The 22,335-nt window shown below is 42.7% G+C and overlaps 1 protein-coding gene across 1 annotated transcript; it reads right to left on the bottom strand.

Moving 5' to 3' along the window:
- Positions 1 to 5,213: 5,213 nt before the first annotated feature.
- On the bottom strand, positions 5,214 to 20,689 carry apobb.1 (apolipoprotein Bb, tandem duplicate 1; the record flags this gene model as incomplete). Its single annotated transcript, XM_083898580.1, has 29 exons — positions 5,214 to 6,206; positions 6,300 to 6,486; positions 6,586 to 6,609; positions 6,698 to 6,809; positions 6,900 to 12,929; positions 13,030 to 13,403; positions 13,490 to 13,599; positions 13,673 to 13,836; positions 13,957 to 14,129; positions 14,218 to 14,428; positions 14,527 to 14,654; positions 14,747 to 14,929; positions 15,031 to 15,236; positions 15,326 to 15,493; positions 15,589 to 15,792; positions 15,900 to 16,079; positions 16,169 to 16,364; positions 16,449 to 16,660; positions 16,777 to 16,923; positions 17,072 to 17,186; positions 17,280 to 17,724; positions 18,173 to 18,258; positions 18,347 to 18,471; positions 18,906 to 19,058; positions 19,181 to 19,328; positions 19,415 to 19,560; positions 19,663 to 19,775; positions 19,865 to 19,897; positions 20,635 to 20,689. The coding sequence occupies 29 exons, from the start codon at positions 20,687 to 20,689 to the stop codon at positions 5,214 to 5,216; spliced, it is 11,421 nt and encodes a 3,806-aa protein (XP_083754706.1).
- Between the last annotated feature and the right edge of the window lie 1,646 nt (positions 20,690 to 22,335).

The following is a 22,335-nucleotide window of genomic DNA, read 5'->3' as shown; positions in this document are numbered from 1 at the left end:
CATAATGGGTCCCTCCGTATTATTATAATAATAAAAACAACATTTAACCATCAGTCAGAACTAGTATTATTATTCTTTTTTACCGTCTTTGTTTATTTGACCACGGCCGCTCACCTTCCACCCTTGCCCCACATGGCACAACCGACCGACCAGGGAGTAAAAGTAAACACAAACAAAATGGGGACAAAATGGACAGAAAACATTGGTGCGAACATGCAAATAATAAAAAAAAGACGGAATAACTAAATAAGCAATCCCGATACCACCAAAAAACCCCCCTATAAAGGAATGACTCAAAACATGAGCAGAACATCGAAAAAGGTGACGATTGTGAAACACCAAATATAAACACTGGGCAAAACACGATCAGTTGACGACAAAGATGATCCATTATCTGAACCAGATAACGGAGCTGCAGCCAATCCCTGTTGACGTTAAGGTCTCCGGTTCATCACGGGGTAAACACACACACACACTCAAGAGTGAGAGAGAGAGAGACAAAGAAAGCATTTACACTCACACAGAAACGGTCAATTTTAGAGTCAATCTTAATCACCTAATCCCAATAGGCTGTTTTTGTTGTGAGACATTTTAACGTGTCACTGTGTAACTGTGACACACACTCAGTAACATGAGAGACCTGAGTGTGTTTGACGCTCTGGGATAACCTTCCACCTCTGAAGAGAAAGCTTGATCAGAACGCTTGATCGTCAGGATTACAACACAAGTGAACCCGAGATAAGTTAATCAGGCAGAGGAAGAAACGTTGGCTTTGCTTTGCTCCTCTTGAATAATAAATAAATAAAACAGTAAATGCAGCAATTTAGTACAAGGGTTTGGCACAGAAACAAGTTTTATTCCATTCAGGCAGACTTTTAACACACACACATCCTTAGTGATAAAACAGCATGAGGACAGTTAAAGATGTAATATGCAACATTCAATTATCTAAAAATGAGAAATATTAATGGGTCTCCAGACACCAAATCTAATGTACAATGAGTGTGAAAATAAAGTGACACACGGTGTGTGTAAACACTGCTATAACGGCCTTCTGAAAACATATTGTGAAGCAGAAATAGCTACTGAACTATTAGCATAAGTAAAAGTACCACTGTTTTGATCACATTTACTCAAGTACAAGTCGTGCAAAAAGGACAAAGGGACATGAACTGTTTTTCATTAAAGGCAACCTTTACAAATTAAAGTGCTGACCATATAAAGTGTCAGTCAAACTGGGTCAAAGGTCACAAACGTCACTCAGGGACTTTAATTAGTGACAATTCACCTGTCCTCATCATCATTCACCTGTCATCATCATTTCCTCATCATTCACCTGCCTTCATCACTCACCTGTCCTCATCATCATTCACCTGTCCTCACCATTGACCTGTCTACATCACTCACCTGTCTTCATCACCTGTCCTCATCATCACTCACCTGTCCTCATCATTCACCTGTCTTCATCGTTCACCTGTCTACATAATTTCCCTGTCATTCAACTGTCCTCATCATTCAACTGTCCTCATCATTCACTTGTCCTCATCACTCACCTGTCCTCATCATTCACTTGTCCTCATCACTCACCTGTCCTCATCATTCACCTGTCCTCATCGTTCACCTGTCTTCATCACTCACCTGTCCTCATCATTTCCTCATCACTCACCTGTCTTCATCACTAACCTGTCCTCATCATTTCCTCATCATTCAACTGTCCTCATCATTCACCTGTCCTCATCGTTCACCTGTCCACATAATTTCCCTGTCATTCAACTGTCCTCATCATTCAACTGTCCTCATCACTCACCTGTCCTCATCACTCACTGATCCTCATCATTCACCTGTCCTCATCGTTCACCTGTCCTCATCACTCACCTGTCCTCATCACTCACTGATCCTCATCATTCACCTGTCCTCATCGTTCACCTGTCTTCATCACTAACCTGTCCTCATCATTTCCTCATCATTCAACTGTCCTCATCATTCACCTGTCCTCATCGTTCACCTGTCCTCATCACTCACCTGTCCTCATCACTCACTGATCCTCATCATTCACCTGTCCTCATCACTCACAGATCCTCATCATTCACCTGTCCTCATCATTCACCTGTCCTCATCACTCACCTGTCCTCATCACTCACAGATCCTCATCATTCACCTGTCCTCATCGTTCACCCGTCCTCATCATTCATGTTGATGTCACTAACGTGCCAAAACCAAACCGACTAGTAGGAAGAAAAATATAAGGACAACAACAACACAATGGAAGTCAGCAGTTACTATTTCCTGTGTTTTACTTCAAAATGAACGGCAGGAAAATGATTTTCAAGACTCCTTTACAATAGAATAGTATGTAATAGTAATAATAGAATAGTATCACTTAGCTCGATCTGCACATGAGCACAAGTTAAAAGTCCAGTTTCTCAATCTGCTGTGAGCTGAGCTCAGCTTCAAAACTCATCAAATCAATAGAAATCAATCAATGCCTCACACGTGTCGTCACTGCAGAGATCCTGGATGTGATTGCTTATGACACATAAAGTAAATGATAGGACAGATGCATGTGCTTGTGTAACGTGATAATATCACAGAGCAAAAGTCAAAAACATGACGTTCTTCTTGCTTCATTTCAAACTCTTTTGTTTCCAGCCTTTTTTCTTTTACCCAATAAGTTTTACCCGTTCATGATTTTTGGTTTATTTTGGTTTCATGTGCCCACTTATTTAGTCTTGACTTTTTTTTCGTTCAAGAAAAAAAACAAAAAACTTGTTTTCCTCAGAATTCAGACTCTTTTCCAATTCTGACGTTTTCCCCTCAGCATTCTGACTTTTCTCAATCCTGACTTTTGTTTTCTCAAACCTGACTTTTTTTCATCAGAATTATGATTGTTTTGTTTTTTTTCTCAGTTCTGACTTTTTCCCCCCTCATAATTTTGGCTTTTTTCATTTTAAAATTTTGCTTCCAAAAAAAGAAATCATATGTAGCCAATCCTCTTGCCCACATTTTGAATTGCCTTATTTAAAAAAAATAAAAAAATAAATAACAATCCATGAAATCCATTGTCTTTTGTACATTACACAATTCATGTTCCAGTGTATTAGGTACAGCCAACTGAAGCTGATACACTTTGTATTATAATTAGTCTTAGGATTAAGGGCTTTGTTTTGGTCTAAAAAAGTGTATTGATATTAATATATGATTCTCTTTGTATATGTGTTATTCCTACGACTGAGTATTCCAATATAACCAGGTCTGTATGTGTGTGTTCAGGCATAATTCAAAATTGTGAAAAGCACATGTTCCAGTATTTCACAGTCCCTGGTGGTGAATGAATGAAGCTCACCTGAATGGATGAGTCTGGTCTACCTGTTACATAAATGATTACACAGGCAGCTTTTATTGCAGGTGCTTATATTATCATCCTGAAAACATTACCCTGTATTGCATCGACTGGTATCTGCTTGTTTCTTCAGGAACTGCTTGATAATATGTTCCAGTACTGTTAAGGAAATGGTTCAAAGGTCCAATCAGGGGCCCAGCTGAGCATGACTTTCCCTGTTTTCATATTTATTCAAACCATGTGTGTAGCAAGAATAAAGACATTCAGTCAACACAATCCTATGGGTTTAAAATTGTATGTTTAGACGTTTTTCAACACTATTTTCAATGGAAAACATTATACAGTATTCAGGAATATTATGTTAACAACAAATTACATAATCTACATGAAACAGACTCCATGTACTCCGGCTTCAACAGGGGTCAATAAGCCACGAATACAGATAAGTGCAAAACAAGAGCATAGATATAATATTCACAGTATATAAAAAATGAGGTAGAATAAATCAAGTACGGATGAATTCTAAAATAAAATAAATAATCATATTAAAATACATAACTATTTGTTTGGGGTTTGTTTATATATTCCAGGAAAAATTGCCTTTTTTTGAATGTGAAAAGTTATTCTCATACTTTGTAGACGTTACATTTATTGTTGTTATTATGAATTTGGAAAATTGGTTGGAAATGTGTAGAAATGTCGCTGTGGATGTTCAGTTTAGAGTTTATTGCTGCATTGAAGTTTTTAAGACGAATGCTCCAGTGACCCCTTCTGTTTCCTAGATGGCGTTACATGTGTGCAAATCAAGGCTGTGTTTGATAACTACAGGATCTCATTTTGACAAACTAAACATTGCTGACAACTGACAAAACTAGTACGCAAATCAGACATGGCGAAGCATTTTATAAGATAAATTGAATGCGTAAAAGCGGTGCGAAATGGCTCAGTAGTGCCCCCAAAGGTGAAAGCCAATAGGGCGAAGACAAAACAAAGTTGCACCAAATTTCACAAAACTTGGTGGGAACATGTCACATCCAAAGACGAACAAAAAAGTCTATTGGGACCATGGCCTCAATTCAACAGGAAGTCGGCCATTTAGCGTTTCGCATATTAAGCTAACTTGTCTGTGAATGTTAATCGTAGCAACATAAAAATGTGTCAATTTGTTGCAGAGAATATTTATCAAAAGGTTTTGTAAATTCAAAAGGAGGAGTGCAACCATCGGAATGGTTGTGCCCTGTTACTTTGCCGTACATTGACCGTTCGGCTCGAAAAACCTGGACTGGATCTTTTTACGAGTGGGTTTGTAATGTCAGGGCTGTGGACAGTGGAAAACTGTCAACATTGCTGAAGATAGTTTTACTTTTTCCTATTTTGTTAAGTTGTTTGTTATTGTCTATGCATTTAGTGAATCCCACTGTTGACAATAATACAGTTGCGTTGCAGATATAGTAAATTAGGGCACGGTAAAGCTTTGGTGAACAATAAGAACTTAAGCATACACCGTCAGCAAATTGGACAAGTACTGATTAATGAAGATGCAAACTCTAACTGTGCTGTAGTTTGTTTAAAAACTGCTCGTATTCACAATAAGATTGGACATGAATTACAAAAACACTCCATGAATAGAAGACAGACAATATCAGAGGATTGGATTTGAGTATTTATTGAAGGTTTTCAAGATTTTTTGACAATTGTTACAATGCATTGACACATTTTCACAGAGTTTGTACACAGTAATCCATCTAAATTAAGATGACGCTACTTGGTGTTAATGTTACAGTTATTTCTAGAAATATGGTTAAGGAGCTGATCTGCTCAGAGCAGATGGTAGTGTATCATGTGGACTTAAGCCTTAGCGTGTGAGGGTTCCTCACAGTTGGAAGGTAAACGGAAGATCAACTTCAAGTTTGCCCTCACTAACTCTGACGTAGGCTTGAACCTCCTCTGAGGTTTGCTTCAGGAGACCATGAACGGTGTTGTTGAACTCGTCCACAACATGGATCATGTTCTCAAACGCGTGATTGAGTGGCTCAATGGTGCCATCCAATACATAGAGGTACACGTTGTTCACAACATCCCCCATGACTCTGACGAGGTAACGGTGCCAGTCATTGATGTTGACGAACACTGCATCTAAGTAGTCGGATTTGACAGAGTCAACAAACACCTTAGATGTTTCAACGAGGGCGTGGAAGGTCTCACCGATCTTCTCTAGCATTGTATCAAGACTTTCCATTTTCTTCACCAAATCCACCAGTTCAGCAAACACTCTCTTGCAAGTTGTTTTGACCTGATCTACAATTTGACCTATAGTAATTGCATCCCCAATTGGCATTTGCAATTTCACTGCGCTGATGTCTTCCAAAAAGGCAGAATAGTAGACCATTTTTTCATAGATGCAATTGATGGTTGAATCTAGCATAGCGGCAATGCTGCTGGTCAGCTTCTTTAAGACCTCTGGGAGAGTGGTCATCTCATCAGAGCTAGGCAATTTGAACTTGGTCTCCCTTAAGATCCTGACGACAGCATCCAGTAAGACCTGGACATTTTTCTGGTACTCGACAACGGTATTCTTGAAGAAGACTGACAGCTGGCTCATTTGATCATCGTAGCTCAGGATGGCGTCACGGGTCTTGGACATGCGGTCATGAAACACGGCCTTCAACTGCTCCGCGTGTGACGTGATCTGGTACTTGTCAGCAAACATGGTGAATGCAGACATGATGGAAGGGAGTCTTGTCTTCAGGCCAGACAGCATTAGCTTTGGTGCCTCCATGTTGTAGGCAATCTGTACATTCATCTTATCAGCACCCTTGGAAGACGATTTGATGACCATGACGTCAACATCAACCTCTGGGGCAGACTGTGAAACAGAGCACAACAGAATGTTGTGGTTAGCTTTTGTTGTCTTTTTGTAATTAGGTTGTTTAAGACAGGTCGTGTTAATGATACTTACAGGATAACGACCGTATACTTTTGCAGTCATCTGAGATGGACCTCTGCGATTCAACTGAAAGCCCAGGAAGCCGGTGGATGGGGTTGATACTGAGGCACTGATACTATCTCTGCGAGCAGCATAACGAAGGTTCACATCGGTGAAGGTAGGACTGGTGATGTCCACGTTCAGGGTGTGGCGAGAGGCGCTAAAAGAGAGAAGATACCATTTCAAATTTTCGGGACTTGTTCACATTACATTAACAGTCAAAGAGAGATTTATACATAATAGTCAATATAATGTTTACCTGTTATCAGCCTGGCGTTTTTTCCTAAAATATGAAACAAAAAATGTTAATTTTGAATCAGCTGAAAAGCAGTTATTTTACTTTGTGTGTGTTTTAAAACTAATTACAGTACCTCAAGATCTGAGTGATGACTTGATTGACATCCATGAGCAGGTCACTATGGGTCAGGGAAAGCTTGCTAATCATCTTCAGAGCATCCTCCTCAAAGTTAACAGTAGTGGATGCTGTTGAAAGACAAAAGAAGAAGTTAAGGTGTGTTTAAGAGAAGTGGATACAATACAGTTTGCTTACGGTTTGAACTTTCGACTACTCACCATCGAGGTCATACTGCAAGAAGACGATCACAGAGGTGGCAGAGGACTTAATGGTGACTTTGAAGACAGGAGCCACGCCATCGAATTCCACCAACAGGTTGGTGCTGTACAGTGGGCTCACAAACTTGGCATTGGAGGATATCTTCTGCTTGGCAAGGGTCATTTCAACAACACTTTTGTCAAAGATGGTGAGGTCACCCAGGCTGCTTGGCTGAGCGATGTCAATCTCAATATCGGCAATCCAAGAAGACATCGGTGTAACGTCGATGGTCATTTGAGCACTGTGCTTTCCAGTGGTCTGGAAACTGAACATGTTTGCTTCGTTGTTGCTGATGTACTTCAGGACGCCATAGACACGGGTCAGGGAGGCTTCAATGGCAAGATTCTCATTTACATCCAGGCCAAAGATTTTGTTGGTGCCGTGGTTAAATTTGGCATCAGTAATAATCTTGTGGGTGGAGCGCAGACCATCTGTATTCAGGTACATATTGAATTCATTATCAAAGAGTCCAATGAGGAGATAGTCTTCAAGCAGAGTCTTATCCACAGTTGCTCTGGTGGTTGATTCCATGGAAATATACTCAAAGTTTCCTTCCAGTTTCAGACTATGGTCAGCCTCAGCCTTTCCAACTGCCATAATCATAGGGATGTTGAAATCAGCTTTCATCCTCAAGGTAGAGGCAGCGTTTGCTTTGGTTTTGATGTCTGCGACCAGATTTTGGTTGACTTCCATGGAGAGAATAGGCAGGGAAATCTTTCCATTAGTAGCCACAGAGACTGAAGGTTCATAAGTCTCAGTATTCACAGTGATGGAGCTGTCATGAGTGCCTTCGATGTGGCGATTTTCAAGCGACACAGAGTTGGCCAACTTGATTCCTCTCTTGGTGGTAAGGCTGGTGGTGCCGTCAAGTTTGGCTTTAAGAGCATCAAACACAGAGACTGTGGTGGCTCCCAGACGGAACACAAGATCATCTTCAGCATAGAGACCAGCATTGACATTCAGATTGATGATGGCAGACTTGAAGGACAGTTCTGAGATCAGGTTACCCATGGAAGGAATCTGGAACAGATCCATCACGGCAACAAGTGGGGCAGTGTGACTCTTCTGATAGACAACCTTGGCATCCACATCAACAGTCTGCTGAGTGGTGGTCAAAATGTTTTCCAATCCTGCGCGCTCGTACAGGTTCGTAATGATGAGACTTGGAGTACGCATGTTAACAAAAGGCAGCTTAAACTCAGGAATGGTGACGGTAGATTTCAAGAAGTCAAGATTGGCCTCACCGTCTAAGGCAACAAAGATGCCAGCCTCGTTTTTGTTATTGTTAACTGTGACGTTGTAAGACATTTTGTACTGATCCAGGCGAGCCAGAGCTACTGCATTCACCTGTTGGCTGTCAGGTTTGAAGAGTGCAGAGTAGTCATTCTGAACCTCCATCTTAGTCATCGTATCTTCATCCATGTAGAGCTTAGCACTTCCTCTGTTTTGGAAATCAAAAACAATTTCAAAGGGATGGACTACAATGTTAATTCCATTGGACATGACTCCAGTGCTGACTGCGCCATGAAGTTCTGTGTCGTGATTTGCTTTCAGCTCAATCTTCATATCGTAAAGGTTGGCATATCCGGATGCGACAAGAAGGCTGTTCTTAATGACTGGTGCCTCTGCCTCATTGCGGACATTAAACTTGAAGTAGGAAAGGGTGGAGCATTCAGCAGTGATTTCCTGTTTCATCTTCATAATGGGACAGTCTGTCTCGCCAGAGAAAGTTAAAGTGACCATCCTGGGAGTGAGTGACAAGTTCAAGTTGCTCTTGTGTTTGACATCCTCAGACTGAATTTTGCCAGTTCCTGCATTGTCAACTGAAAGCGTGAGGGTGAGTCCGTCTTGGCGAACAATTGATTTCTGTGTGACAGTGGCCACACTTCTGATGTTAACAATTGGGATGTTCACTTCATGAACGTAAGTCGTATCAAGAGAGGCTGTCATTCCTTCCTCTATCGCAATAAATGCTGTGTTTGTGAATTCAGCAGTGTAAGGTTCAGTAGTTGCCTTAAGTGTAGTCTTGGCTTGGGCCTGACCTGATAGGCCATAGAGAGTCACAGATGCCTGGTGATTAACTCCAAGATAAAGATGGTCGAACTTCAGAGTCTCGGCTAGGACAACACGACTAAATTTGGGGATTGCAATGCGGGCAGTGGTGTCAAGTTTGTAGTTCAAGATATCAAAACTTGGAGATGTGGCCTGGGACGTAAGGAATCCAGAGAACTGAGGTGAATTCAAATTCTGAGTGGTGTTCTCAAACTCAGCGTTAGTCTTGATGGTGTAGAAGGGAGTTACGAATTTGATCTCACTATAGAGTTTTCCAAAACATGGGACCATAATATCACTGGGGATGGCTGGCAGCTTGATCTCAGGAACCTGAAGAGACTTAACAAGTTTCTCTACAGACACGTGTGGCACAGCAGGGAATGAGAACTCGGGAAGAGTGAACTCTGGCAGCGATAACTCAGGCATGGAAGGAAGATAGTTCAGTTTCAGGTCTCCAAAGTAAGCATCCATATCGGGCATCTGGAACTCAGGAAAGTTCAGAATCATATCAATAAGATTGATTATTCTCTGCTTGATGTCATCAAAGGAAACTGTCATGGCATGTACATGGTAAGAGCCGAGGATGTTAAATTCGGGGATGTCGAGCTGTGTTGGGAACTGGCCAAGCTTATCCAAGCTGAACACCCAGGAGGAAACTGTAAGATCGGTGAAAGGAACAGTGAAGGATGGAATGATCCATTCAGCCTTTTTCAGTTCTCTGGTTAGGCCAACACTGATTTGCTTAATCTCACTGAAGATTTTTTGCTCAGGCATCATCTCCTGTATCATCATAGCCACACCATGGATTATGTCAGTGACGATAGATACCGTAAATCTATAACAACGAATGGCACGGTTCAGATAGGGAGCTATTATAGCTTTGACATCCATATCCTTAATTTCCTCTTTGACATAGTCAAAGAACGTCTTCAGGTTATTCAGCACAACCTCATCAATGATATCTTTGACTGACTTCATCACTTCTGCAACTTTGATTTCTCTCAGACGCTCCATGATGCCGCTAACGGCCAAAAAGACGGTATTAACAAATTCTCTTGTTTTCTCAAGTTTCTGGGTTATTTCAAGGGTCCTTATCAGCTCATTTACGAAATCAGTGTACTCTGTGATCATTTCATTGGTATAATCCACAAATTCATTGTACTTCAATGAGTTCAGCTTTTGCACGGTTGTTTCGATGTACACATTTAGCTGTGTAATCATGTCCTTGACCTCAGTTGCTTTCAAGTACTCAATAGCATCATGGAAGGCTTGCATGCATCTGGCGGGGATGTTTGCATCCTTCACCATGGTGACCACAGCTTGGATGTTTTCCTCAATTCTGAACTGCTTGATGAGCTCCACGGCATTTTCCAGGATACGTTGAGCCATTTGGTCCACCTCAAATTTCACAGTCAAGTCCCTCATCTTGGTTAAGAACTTGTTGATCATACTGACCATGTCAAGATCCTGTATCACTTCCATAACGGTGTCAATTGTATTGGTGAAAAGCTTTGTGTAGAACGTAAAGAATCTCCTAATTTCAGGGTTAAAGTTGAACAAGCTTAAAAAGAATCTCTTAAGTTCAGCAACGAATTCTGAAAAATCAAACCTTTCAATTATTCGTTTGATTTCAATCAACATTGTACGCACATTAGATATGAGGTTAATCTGGTTGTCAATGTCATGCAGGAATGCAATACTGCTGCCTTTCAGTTTCTCCAAGTCAATATGCTGGAACATCTCCATCACTGTGTCAATCACGTAAACAACCATAGCCTTGATGTCATACTCCTCATTGAATGCGTTCAGGTGCTCCTGTATTTTCTGAATAATGTCTTCAGGGAAGGCGAAATCAACAATAAGCTCCTTAATCCTCGCAGTAAATTTCTGAATGATAAAGGTCAGATTGCCAAGCATTTTTCTAACATTATCCTTCAGGTTTGTCAAAGTGGCCTCCACATCCTCCATTGAAATGGCATAAGTTTGGGTAAAATCGCTGAAAAACTGCTTCAGTTGAGTTACTCGTGCTTCAATATTTAATTGAGAAACAAAGTCGCGCATCTGCTGGGGAAGGGCTTCAAGCTTAGCCTGCATCTCCTTATTGTTGATTAAGTCCTGCAGTGCCTCAGCAACACGAACAACAACGCCTTTCATGCTTTCGAGGAAAGCAGGCAGGTTTTCAATGAGAGGAATCTGAATTGTGTGACTGTCTGTGTTCTTGTCGTACTTAAGGAAGCCAGAGATGGTGAATTCCTGATTGTCTGCGGACTCTGTGTTGAGCATGTTTGTGAGGATGGTTCCAGAAACCTCAACTCCAGCTCTCTCTGCACTATTGTAAAGACTTATTCCCTCAGTGAAGACCTGCTCGTTCATCTTAGATGACATCCTAAAGCTAGCTCTCTGCTCTTGGGGTAGCAAAACAGTATTCATGTTGTTGTCAAATGTCGCCTCCAAGGAGAAGTCATTGTCTAGTTTGTGGGTTACTGATGCCCTGCATTCATGAGTGCTAGCAAAAGCCAGGGGCTGAGCTTTAAGGAGGAACTTTCCATAGAGCTGGGAGCTGTGCTTTCCGTACATGACGAAGTCTGCATCAGCATTGAAGATGGCGTCAAGGTTGAAATCAAAAGGAACGATGCTGCAGCGGATGGTGTGATCGAAGCGCATTGGCTGCGAGTTGAAGCGAGCATCGTTGGTGATTCTGGCAGCAAGACCGATGATTTCAACCTCGGTGTTGTGGCTCATGTGCGTTCCAAAGAGTTTTCCAATGGTGTTGCACTTAGCATTAGCAGCCATGTCAGCATAATGTACCTGATAGGTGTGTTTGATCTCTTCCTCACCGTACATGGCTTTCATATTTCCAGTCAAGTCCATCTTGAAGAGCTCTGCCTGCAGATGAGCCTCATTGAGGAAGTTGGCAGCCAGAAGGTTCAGCTTGTTATTAACATTTGCAGAAAGAGTGTAGGGTTTCACGTCAACGGTGACATCATGAGTGTAAGAGGCATACTCACTAGCTGTTGCTTCAACCTTTGAGTTAATGTCAAGGCCAGAAACAGTCATGGTGAAAGCGTTGGTATTGTCAAACTTGATATCACGGATCGCAGCTTTGTTGGTAATGGACAACGTAGCTCTTGAGGCGTCAAGTCCAGCATTGAACGTGTTTTCCAGGGACAGGGGGCTCTGCAGGGTGGTTGTTCCACTTGTGGTCAAACCTTCCTTGTTCATTCTCAGGATAGCCTTGTGTGTGGCCTCATTCTCTAAAAGTTTCACGGTGGCGTCGCTGTTTACAGCCAGGCCATTGACATCAAGAGATGCAGTCAGCAAAGAGTAGACACGGTTTTCAGTGTGATCTGCATTTGTCTCCATTCTTAACACAATCTCACTAGCACCAGCGGAAGCGTCAGCCTGGTTGTGGATCTTCATACCAAGAGCAACGGCATTGGCATCACTTTTCATGGACAGCTTGTAGTCTTTCACAGAAAGCTCAGCTACGTGTGTCAAGACATCGTCAAAGGCATTGGTTTTAGACACAACTGAGAATTCACTATCGGCAAGGGACGCTGCGATTGTGTTACGGGCCTTGACAAATGTGGAGTCAAACTCAAGAGTAGAGTCAATCTTAGCTTCTGGCTTGAATGGGGAGATGGTAAAGGACTGGGTGGAAATGGTTTTGCCAAACATGGGTCCAGCTTTGAACTTTCCCTCAAAGTTGCCATCACCAGAGATTTCCTCAGTATTGATTCCAGCCATACCTGTATGCACAAGGTCAAAATTGAGACCAAATGTACTTGTGGCTTCGATCTTGCTGTCGGACCTCAAGGTGAGTTTGTCAGCGAGGGTTACATCTTCAGTGATGTCAATGCTGGCTTCAATGAACTTATGGGACAAAGAGGTCTTCAAATTGGCCTTAACTGAGTCAGTTGTTGCTACCATTCCAGAGCCTAAATAAAACAGAAAAGAGCATACATCATATAGAGCATACCAAACAAAAGTGGGAGTAGAATTTTTTTTTTTTTAAATGTGAGTAAAACATTGAAATACCTTTAATTTCCATTGACAGGATCTCAATTGGGGAGGTTCCTTTAATGTCGAACTTAGCAGAGTAGCTCGGTGTTTCTACGACATCTTTTCCCACAGCAAATGAGGCCTCCGCTTCATACAGGTTGGTCTTCAACAGAGATGAAACCTCGGCTTTGTTAAAAAGAGGAAGAGACAGAGCGAGGCTCTCGGGCACGACAAGATTTGGAATAGGAATCTCCATGGAAACGATCTCCAGTCCAAACCGGGGCAGAGACAGGTGAGGTGTGGTCAGAACTGATGGGAAGTTAAGCTCCTCTGTTGACTTCCCTCCAAGAGGAACAGGGATGGCAATGGTGAAGCGCTCGTTGTTGAAGTAGTACACAGCCTTTGCCTCACTGTTAAAAGGACAAAAGTAAAATGTTAATGTTTTGGGGATAAACAACTCGTTTAAAACATTAACTGTAAAGTATTTAAGACTTACTGATTGAAGAACAGTGTCTCTGGCAAGGTAATTTCAGGCATCTCAGGAAGTCGGAAATTCTGAATGTAAGGCATGTCAGCACCGTATTTCTCCATGTGGTTGTTTGCGGCCTAAAAAGAAGTCTTTCATAAATATCTAGTTTTACGCACATGTTTGCATCCAATTTGGTGTGTAGACTCATACCTCCACAAACTTCCTGAAGATGTGACGGACTTTCATGTCAGTCTGTCCCACCTGTATGTCCAGAATTTGGTTGGTGTACTTCTCAAACATATCGGGAGCAAGTGGCATCAGGCTGGTCGCGGCAATCACATCGGACTTGAAGTCGACCTCAATCTTGCTGGCGTCTGCAAAAGTACAGATGGAACAAGGGTTTCGGGTGAGGATTTATATATGTATATACGTATCTAAGAGGTAACTACGGAATGAGTTGGAACTTAAGGACAAATATGGAAAAGCTACTTTACCATATATCAATGCAACTTTCTGCTCGACTGTGGAGTCCAGGAACTTGACATCGTTCTTGAGCTCCAGCTCCAACGCTTCACCGCGCTTCATGTTAGCTGTGACAGTGGCATCGGTGAGGATTGAGGGGATACGAAGCTGGACTTGCAGCATGCCCTTATTCATGGTCTTCAGACTGAAATAAACATTAAGTTAGCCACCGTAATGTCAACGTGATATTCATTGAATTGAATCGAATGAGAACTTTGCGGTTGAAGTCTTACTTGGCGCGGCCAACCAGGGAGAGCTGAGGGACGTTCTTGTTGACGAAGTCCAGAGAGATTGAATGAGTTCCTTTGCCCTTAGTGTTTCCGTCAACAACGCCCAGCCTGAATCCAGCCTCTACGTCGTAGTCGGGGATCTGGATGTCAGCACTGATGACATGCTTCCTCCTGTTGTACTTCAATACAGCGTTGGCTTCAGTGGGTTCTGCAGCTGTTGTCGAAACAAGTAAAGCATTATTATTATTATTACATCTTGGGCCATTTAAGCCACAATTGTGATTGTGATTGTCCACACGTCGTGTTATTTACCTTCAGCCCTCAGAGTGAACTTCACAGAGTCAACTTTGTGTTTGGCATCTCCCTCCAAGAGGAGCTCATAGGCAACAGTGGCGGTGTACTCGGTGACTTCACCAGTAGGATGGAGCTCCACAACAAATCTATTAAAGGTCAATGTGATATTTCTTACTTAATAAAACAGTTTCATTTGAAAGAATGGTCTATATTGTCGGTTTAGGGAGATCTTGCTTACTTGCTGTCTCCGGTGAAGGGGAAGTAGGGGGACGTGTCTTGAGAGAAAGCATCAATGTACTGCAGATCTGTGCAATATTTCATTCCAGCAAAGACAGGTGTGCACTCTCTAACATCGACCTTGTCCATCACCATAGGGGGAATGGTCCTCCTCTCTGATCCAGTCACTGCCACCAGGGAGTTTCTGAAATTGAAGCGTTGGAAAGTTAAAATCTGAGTTTGGCTGTTATCTTATATTCAAAATTGGACTGCACACAAATGCCTGAAAACTTTGCTTAGGCTTACGTCATTTTGATGAGCTTTGTTGGGCTCTTTGGGGCAGGGATGGACATCTTAATTGAGTCGCGTCCCATGGAGATCTTGGCATCGAGTCCACTTTCATGGAAAATGTTGGTGTGCATCTCTAATCCAGAGTCGACATATTCAGGGATGTGGCAGCCGACCTCGGTCACAAACTCAATTCCAGCGGATGGCATGAAGGCAACTTCGGTCTGTTTGGAAACAGAGGAAAACATGTTGTGTTGATGCTGTCAATCAAAACAAGCCTAATCCAATTATGTTCACATTTAGGGATTCTTACCATGTCACGAGCAACCTTAAGTCCACCCTTGACTCCAGGGGTGAAAGTACCAGACAGTGCAATCCTCAGAGGCACACCGGTCACAGTGGGCAGGAAGAATTCATTGTCCATGAAGATGTAGTGGGCGAAGATCGTGTTGTCAGCCTTGGTCATCAAAGCCTTCATCAACTGTGGCAGATGAAAACACAAGTCGGACATTTAAATCATAAGCAAGTCAAACGCGACTGTCAGCTGTGCTCAAATAACGCGTTTCTTTTCCTTACATCGACGGGGAACATCTTCAACATGCTGTCGATCATCATGACGGCGGAGTAGGCCATCTCTTCCATTTCCTTTGTCTTCAGATATCCGAGCTCATTTCCCAGAAGTCTCAGGTAAACCATCGCCTCAGGGGCCTGCGCGGTCTCCAGGTCGCTCATCAGTTTCTTGAGGTTGTGGCCGATCTCCCTCATCAGGTTCTGGGTGGTCTGCACATTGGGAAAATGTCCGTAATCAATCACTTTGTAAAATTCCAGTCCCATCAATACTAGCGCTATATGTGGTACATTCATACAAATCAAAGGCTCATGAATACCTGTCTCTTCATCCTGTCCTTCTTCAGAGCAGGCATTAAGCTCTGCATGATCTCATTGACTCTGAGTGGCATGTTGTCGGAGACAAAGTAGATCGACTTCATGACAGTGTCGGGGAAGAATCCATTCTTTCCAAACAGGGCGTCAACAGTTGGCTCAAATCCTGTGCCCTCCATACCAATCTGTAAAGGTGACACATTATCTTTTTTTTTAGCATTTGCTAGCACAGCTTGTCAGATCTAAATCTTTCCTCCTGGCTGAAATTATTTACCTCCATCATGTCAATGTCGAAGCCAAAAGCCTTGAGGGTCATCTCGAGCATGGCCTCCTTGGGCAGATAGTGGGATCCTTCAAAGATCATGTTGCCCTCAACTGATCCGATCTTGTAGTTGCGAGAGAACTTGGTTGGGTCCATTGCAGACTCGAGTCCATTGTTCTGCAGGGCATCAAGGATCTTCTCTCTCAATCTGTGGATATAAGTAATAGTTAAACCATTAGCTGTGATCAAATTGTTCATCATTCATCCTTCAAAACAACTGCTTTCCACTTACTCCTGGGTCTCGGGCTCTGTTGAGGTCAAAATGTTGGCCATGTGGGAGTTGACGAAGCTCTTGATTTGTTTGTCCTGCTCAGTGTGTCTGGCTTCAGCCACCTTGACCAGCTCGCTTGGCGTGGGGTTTTTCATGAGAATCAGATATGCGGCGATGCGCTTCTGCAGGGGGCTGGCGTGGTCCAAAAACGCATTCATGAGAATCTCTCTAGCCTATGAGGGGGAAAAAAAAGAGGATTGAAAATAATTAGCCTATCAGCAACGAAGAGAGAGAGACATTTTTTTTTTTTTTTACAGTTTTTGAACAAATTCATCATTTTTTGACTTGCCTCTTCAGGGACGGGAGCCAGTCTGTATACTTGGATGGCAGCCTGCTGGACAGCCTGGGAAGCGGCAGGTTCATTCATGCACTGCATCACTGCAGTTTTCAGTGCGGGACTGGCAGGAACCACAGCTGCAGCCATGTTTCCAATAACCTAAGATGAAAAGTTTTAAATGATTAAGTTAAAAAAAGCAGTTCACTCTTAAACATTGAGCTCATTGTACATTATATACAGTGATAAATTCAATGAGCGTGCTACTGCTTCTCCATTTTTGAGCCAGTGGCTGAGTGAGGCGCCTTACCCTCAGTGTCAGGAAAGTTTTGTCCTCGTCGCCAGAGCAGTGGCCCAACTGAGCAGCCATGAATTCAGCCACAGAGTGAATCTCAGGGATCATTTTCTCCTCGGCTTTGTAAAACCTGCGAGCGAGAGAGAAAGTGATCGTGAGCACGAAACCCACTCATTTTAGTCAACCATTTCTCCCCCAGATCAGTGCGGTTCACATCACTCACCTCTTGACCACGTTGCTCAGGGCGTACATGATGGGCTTGCTGGCCTTGTATTTGGCCATTTCGAGCATGTCGTGGATCAGGAGAGCAGAGGGGTTCGACACGAGTCCCATGGCGAACACGGCGGCGTCGACCTCGACCGAGGAGCTGTCCAGCTGTCTGAGGATCTGCATGATGCCGCTGCTGCACTCGGGCGTTCCGCACTGGGCCAGAACCTGGTAGGTCAGCACGCGGGACACGGCGATGGCCTCGGTGACGGCGGCGCTCAGGGTGTCGGCCTTCATCCCGCGGACGGCGTGGACGAGCTTGTGGAAGAGTTGCGCCCTCCTCTCGCCTTCAGCCTCGGGCAGGTGGGCCAGTTCTCTCAGGAGCTGCAGAGCAGCGTCTTTATCCTGCACAATACTCCTGTCCTCAACAGCCTCCATGTGGAGACCCTTGGCAACAGCACCTGCGAGATCCAGGTATCACAGTGTCGTTATCATGACTTCACTTCACAACAGTTAAAGGCGCCATATGTAAGAATGTGGCCAAAAACGGTTACTACATTCAAATTCAAAATACAGAGGTCTTTTTGGTCTTGTTTTCTGACGTAACTGGCAACCCGTGGTCGCTCGGCAGCTGAGACTCTACTGACTGCAATGATTGGTAGACGGCGGTAGGTGGCGCCACATGCCAAAAACATGATTTCAAAACATAAACATGATTTGCAGTATGCAAAATATTTTTTTTAATGCAAATATTTTGTCTGTACTGTTGTTGTTGGTGAGTTCAGTTTGTTATATGAACATTATTCCTGAGTCTCTGTGACATATTAGGAGGATTTTATGGCCAGTTGCTTTAGATTTATTACATAATGCACCTTTAACTATATAAAAAAAAATAAGCAAGCAGCTCACCTCGGTTAAAGACTCTGTCGTTGTGAGGAGAAACCAGAACCAGGGTCAGCTCTTGCTTTCCGACATTGGTGACGCCATATTCGCCCCTGTAGAAAGAGAACATGGAGTTAAAAAAAACATCACAGCATCCTTGTAGCTAGGACATACTAAAATGGAGCGTGGAGTTTCTCTTACTTGTGTGAGAAGGGAATGAGGATGTGGTTCTCAACGCAGGACCCGGAGATCATGTGCTTCTTCTCGTTGTCAAACTTGTAGTGGCAGGTCTGGGAGCTTCTGATCAGCTGAGCCAGAGGGTAGTGCTGGAAACAAAGGATGATGATGATGATGATGATGATGTGAGTATAAAAGAGTCTTATTCATTGTTCCCAGTCTTAAAGACGCCATATATGTAAGAATGTGGCCAAAAACGGTTACTACGTTCAAATTCAAAATACAGAGGTCTTTTAGGTTTGGTTTTCTGACATAACTGGCAACCCGTGGTTGCTCGGGAGCTGAGACTCTACTGACTGCAATGACTGGTAGACGGCGGTAGGTGGCGCCACATGCCAAACTGCAAAATATTTTTTTTAATGCAAATATTTTGTCTGTACTGTTGTTGTTGGTGAGTTCAGTTTGTTATATGAACATTAATCCTGAGTCTCTGTGACATATTAGGAGGATTTTATGTCTAGTTGCTTTAGATTTATTACATAATGCACCTTTAACCACACATGTAGCTAAATGCAGCTCTCACCATGCCAGAGATGAGTGCCAGGGAGCTGGTGTGACCTCTCAGTGGGGAGAATTTGTCACATGTGGACAGATCCCTGCGGAGGCTGACGTCGGTCGCAATATCCTCTCTGTGGTTGACCGTGTAGGACGTCTTGCACAAGCCGTGGATGGTGGGCTAAAAAATGAAGACGTGACAGGTTGCGTTATATTATGTCATTATTTGGGGATTTTTATACCACTGAATACCTTAAAATATAGCTCCGACAGTGGCGTTAAACTGCGTGCAATGACGTTTACCATGTTCTTGTTCTTCTGTTCTTCCACAGCGGGCACAGCCAGGGCGGAGATGATGCCCCTCTTCAAGTTCAGGATAGTGGACGTCTCGCCCTCCTCGGGGTACAGTTTCACGTCGTGTTCGCCCTCGACCACAAACCTCAGAGGATGTCTGAAGGGGAAAACGACGATTTTTAAATCAAAATTGCAAAGCAAAAAACAGACCGATGTTATACGAACGCTCGTGAAGATGCGCACCTCTCCATTTCAGCGGCGAAGGTGTCAGAGGTCGGCGCCGGTCCGAACACGGCGTGGCCCGCCGCGTCCATATCGACCACCTCGCTCAGGCTACAGCCAGTGGTGCGGAGGATGAAGCTACAAGTCTGAGGCACTTCGATTTCAACCTGAGAGAGAGAGAAGAGGTAAAAAAAGATCAGCTTCTTTCAGTCTTTGAGGCGGGAAAACTAAGGATTCAGAGTGTTCGGCCTCTTTCCGTTTTCCTGTACCTTGCAAGAGGCCTTGGGTCCGTTCTTGAGCGCCGAAGCTCCGTTGATGCCGTTGAGAGATTCGGCCACGTATTGGTATTCGTATTTGTGCAGGGTCTTGTACCGTTGGGCCACTGGAGGAGACAATCAATCATTATTAGATGAAATCATCTATGAAATCATTAATCGGTGTTGAATGAACGTTCAATTTTAGGTGACTTACACAAGCAGGTTGGCAGATCTTCGTTGTGAGCCACTGTGCAAAGCAAAGCAAAAAAAAAAAAAAAAGGTCAGACGGGGTCAGGCTTTCAATAATTTCCGTGTCACTTGAATAAATGTTGCAACCCTTGAATGTTTAGCAAAGGAATTTTATTTGTACAGCACAGTTAACGCACTGAGGTAACCCCACTCGTTTTAAACAGAGCAGAAACAATTCAAAAAGTCGGTGAGAATATGCTTTTAAACGCAAGTATGAATAGATCCAGATGAATTTTACATTACACTTTTGCAACTTTTTTCCCATTACTGTGCATTTTCACCAACTATATTAACACAACTAAGCAAAAAATACTAAATTTCTTTTAAATATAGGATTGAATTTGTGAATTTTCCAATTACGTTGCAGTTAAAAGTTTGCTTGGCTCGTTTTTTTGCACAAAAATAACATAAAAAAATGTCTATTTTGCGACTTCTGCACAACTATCGCTATACTCGCAATTTTAAATGAATCCTAATTTTAACTTTTTGACTTTTGCAAACACAAGAAGAGGAAAAAAAATGCATTTTGTAAATTCTAAATAAACAGTAGAAGTTGTGTATTCTGTACTAAGTTAAGTTAAATAAAAACATGCATACAATGAAGTTGTCAAACAGATGAAAATGGCTGGTGTAGTAAGATAATTATATGAGTAAAAATTTCTATCTAGTTCTATTTAAACTCGATTAAACAAGTTTAACAAACAGAGAAGCTTGTTTCCTCAGAGCTATACTTACAAGTCAAGGCAGATGTGCTGAGAAGCAGCAAAAGGCAGAGCTTGGAGTCGCCCATGGTGGGTTTGTTGCTGAAGCTCTTTCCTTAGTGGATGCGAGTACTCAGAAGAGACTGACTTCTCAGCCACAGCTCGGGGCTTTTATAGCGAGAGCAGATGAAACGGGGAGGGAACGGAGACGACGGTGGGGCTTTGAACGCGAAAACTCAAAGTCCACTCCACTGTCCTGTGTGGAGGGACAAAGGCAAAAGGTTTGAAAAGATACTCGTATCTCCAACGCTGCAGGTTTTTTTTAACGTGCAGAGCTCGTAATTTGTGGTGAATCTTTGAAATGTGTCTTGCCTTTGACGATGAGGATATTTGTGATTAAAGCCCAATAAAGGCACGGTCTTATCAGATACTTTTAATCCTACGATAAGTCATTTGTTTTTTTATGCAGTGCAGATATCTCACATAGTGGCAATCACTGCTCACTGTACATTTTATGGTGTTCATCAATCTGGATTTGCATGTGATTGAGTTACGCAGCAGTGTTTTTTCACTGTGAATTCATAAAATACCTGCACAAATACTTATTTGTCTCTTTATTTGTACACATTTTAAAGACAAATTCCTGAATCTTAAATAGAAACTGGACGAGGTCACAGAAAAGACACAGAAGACACTGATTAGTGCGAACACTGAGTGATCGAGGTGTGATCCCAAAACACAAAGTCCCTTCAGATGCGAGACAGATAACGAACTTATCAGCGGCTTTATCCGTTGATGATATTAACCCTCGACAAAAGAAAAGAAAAGAAAAGTAAAGAAAAGAGAAAACGGCAGCATTTCCCTTCTATGGTTTAATCCTGGAAAGTGTCTTGTAGAGTAGCATTTATTAATGAATCAATCAGAGGAGGCAGAAAAAGGCTGGTTTTTTTTCAGTCCTTCATTCATTTAGTAACACATTTATATACTATATATGAGGGCTGGATGAATAATAAGATTAGATGCTTGCAAACTTTGACTCGCTTTGATGGCAAAAACCTTTAACTACAAAGAATCGATTCATTTTGTAGGATTCGGACCCCGGGAGTTGTTCTCACACGTTTCCTCATATTTACCCTCTTATTTTAAACATTAAAAAAAGAAACGTCCCGATCACGCACACTCATCCTGCTTTGTGCTCATTGTGAAACGGCCTGGTGCAACAACACACAAAGCGCCATCCGCATGCATCTCCCTAACCCTAACCCTAACCCTAACCCGAGACACTGTTTGCTCTGACCATCGTGTACACAGAAACCAGTCCAAAGAACAATCCTTTCTTTTTTTGTGTGTGTGTGTGTGAAATTATTCTCGTCAGCTTGTAAACGGTGATATAAGCTATTGGTGCAGAGGTTTATCCACACAGACCCTCGATACAATTGAGCAGCATTCAGATAAGAATTTGCATGAACTCAGTGATCAGGGTACACGCGCTAAACGCCGCTGTATCGCACGTGAATCTTTGGAAATTTTAGGTTCTGTGGAGAAACAATTTAATGTATGACTTAATTAATCTGTGATTGGCTGTCCATCTGTCCAGATTGACCAGTGTCAGTGTACTGAAAATGTGTTTTGTCAAGCAAAACTATCAGACCTGACTGAGGGAGCGTTTGGGTGTATGTATATATATATATACGTGCAGCATTTTTTTCCAGGTAAAAACCAGGTTTTTACTGAG

The sequence above is a fragment of the Microchirus variegatus genome, assembly GCF_963457635.1.
Source record: "Microchirus variegatus genome assembly, chromosome: 12".
NCBI lineage: Eukaryota > Metazoa > Chordata > Actinopteri > Pleuronectiformes > Soleidae > Microchirus > Microchirus variegatus.
The sequence above is the reverse complement of the archived record's forward strand: the minus strand, read 5'-3'. Positions and strand labels throughout refer to the sequence as shown.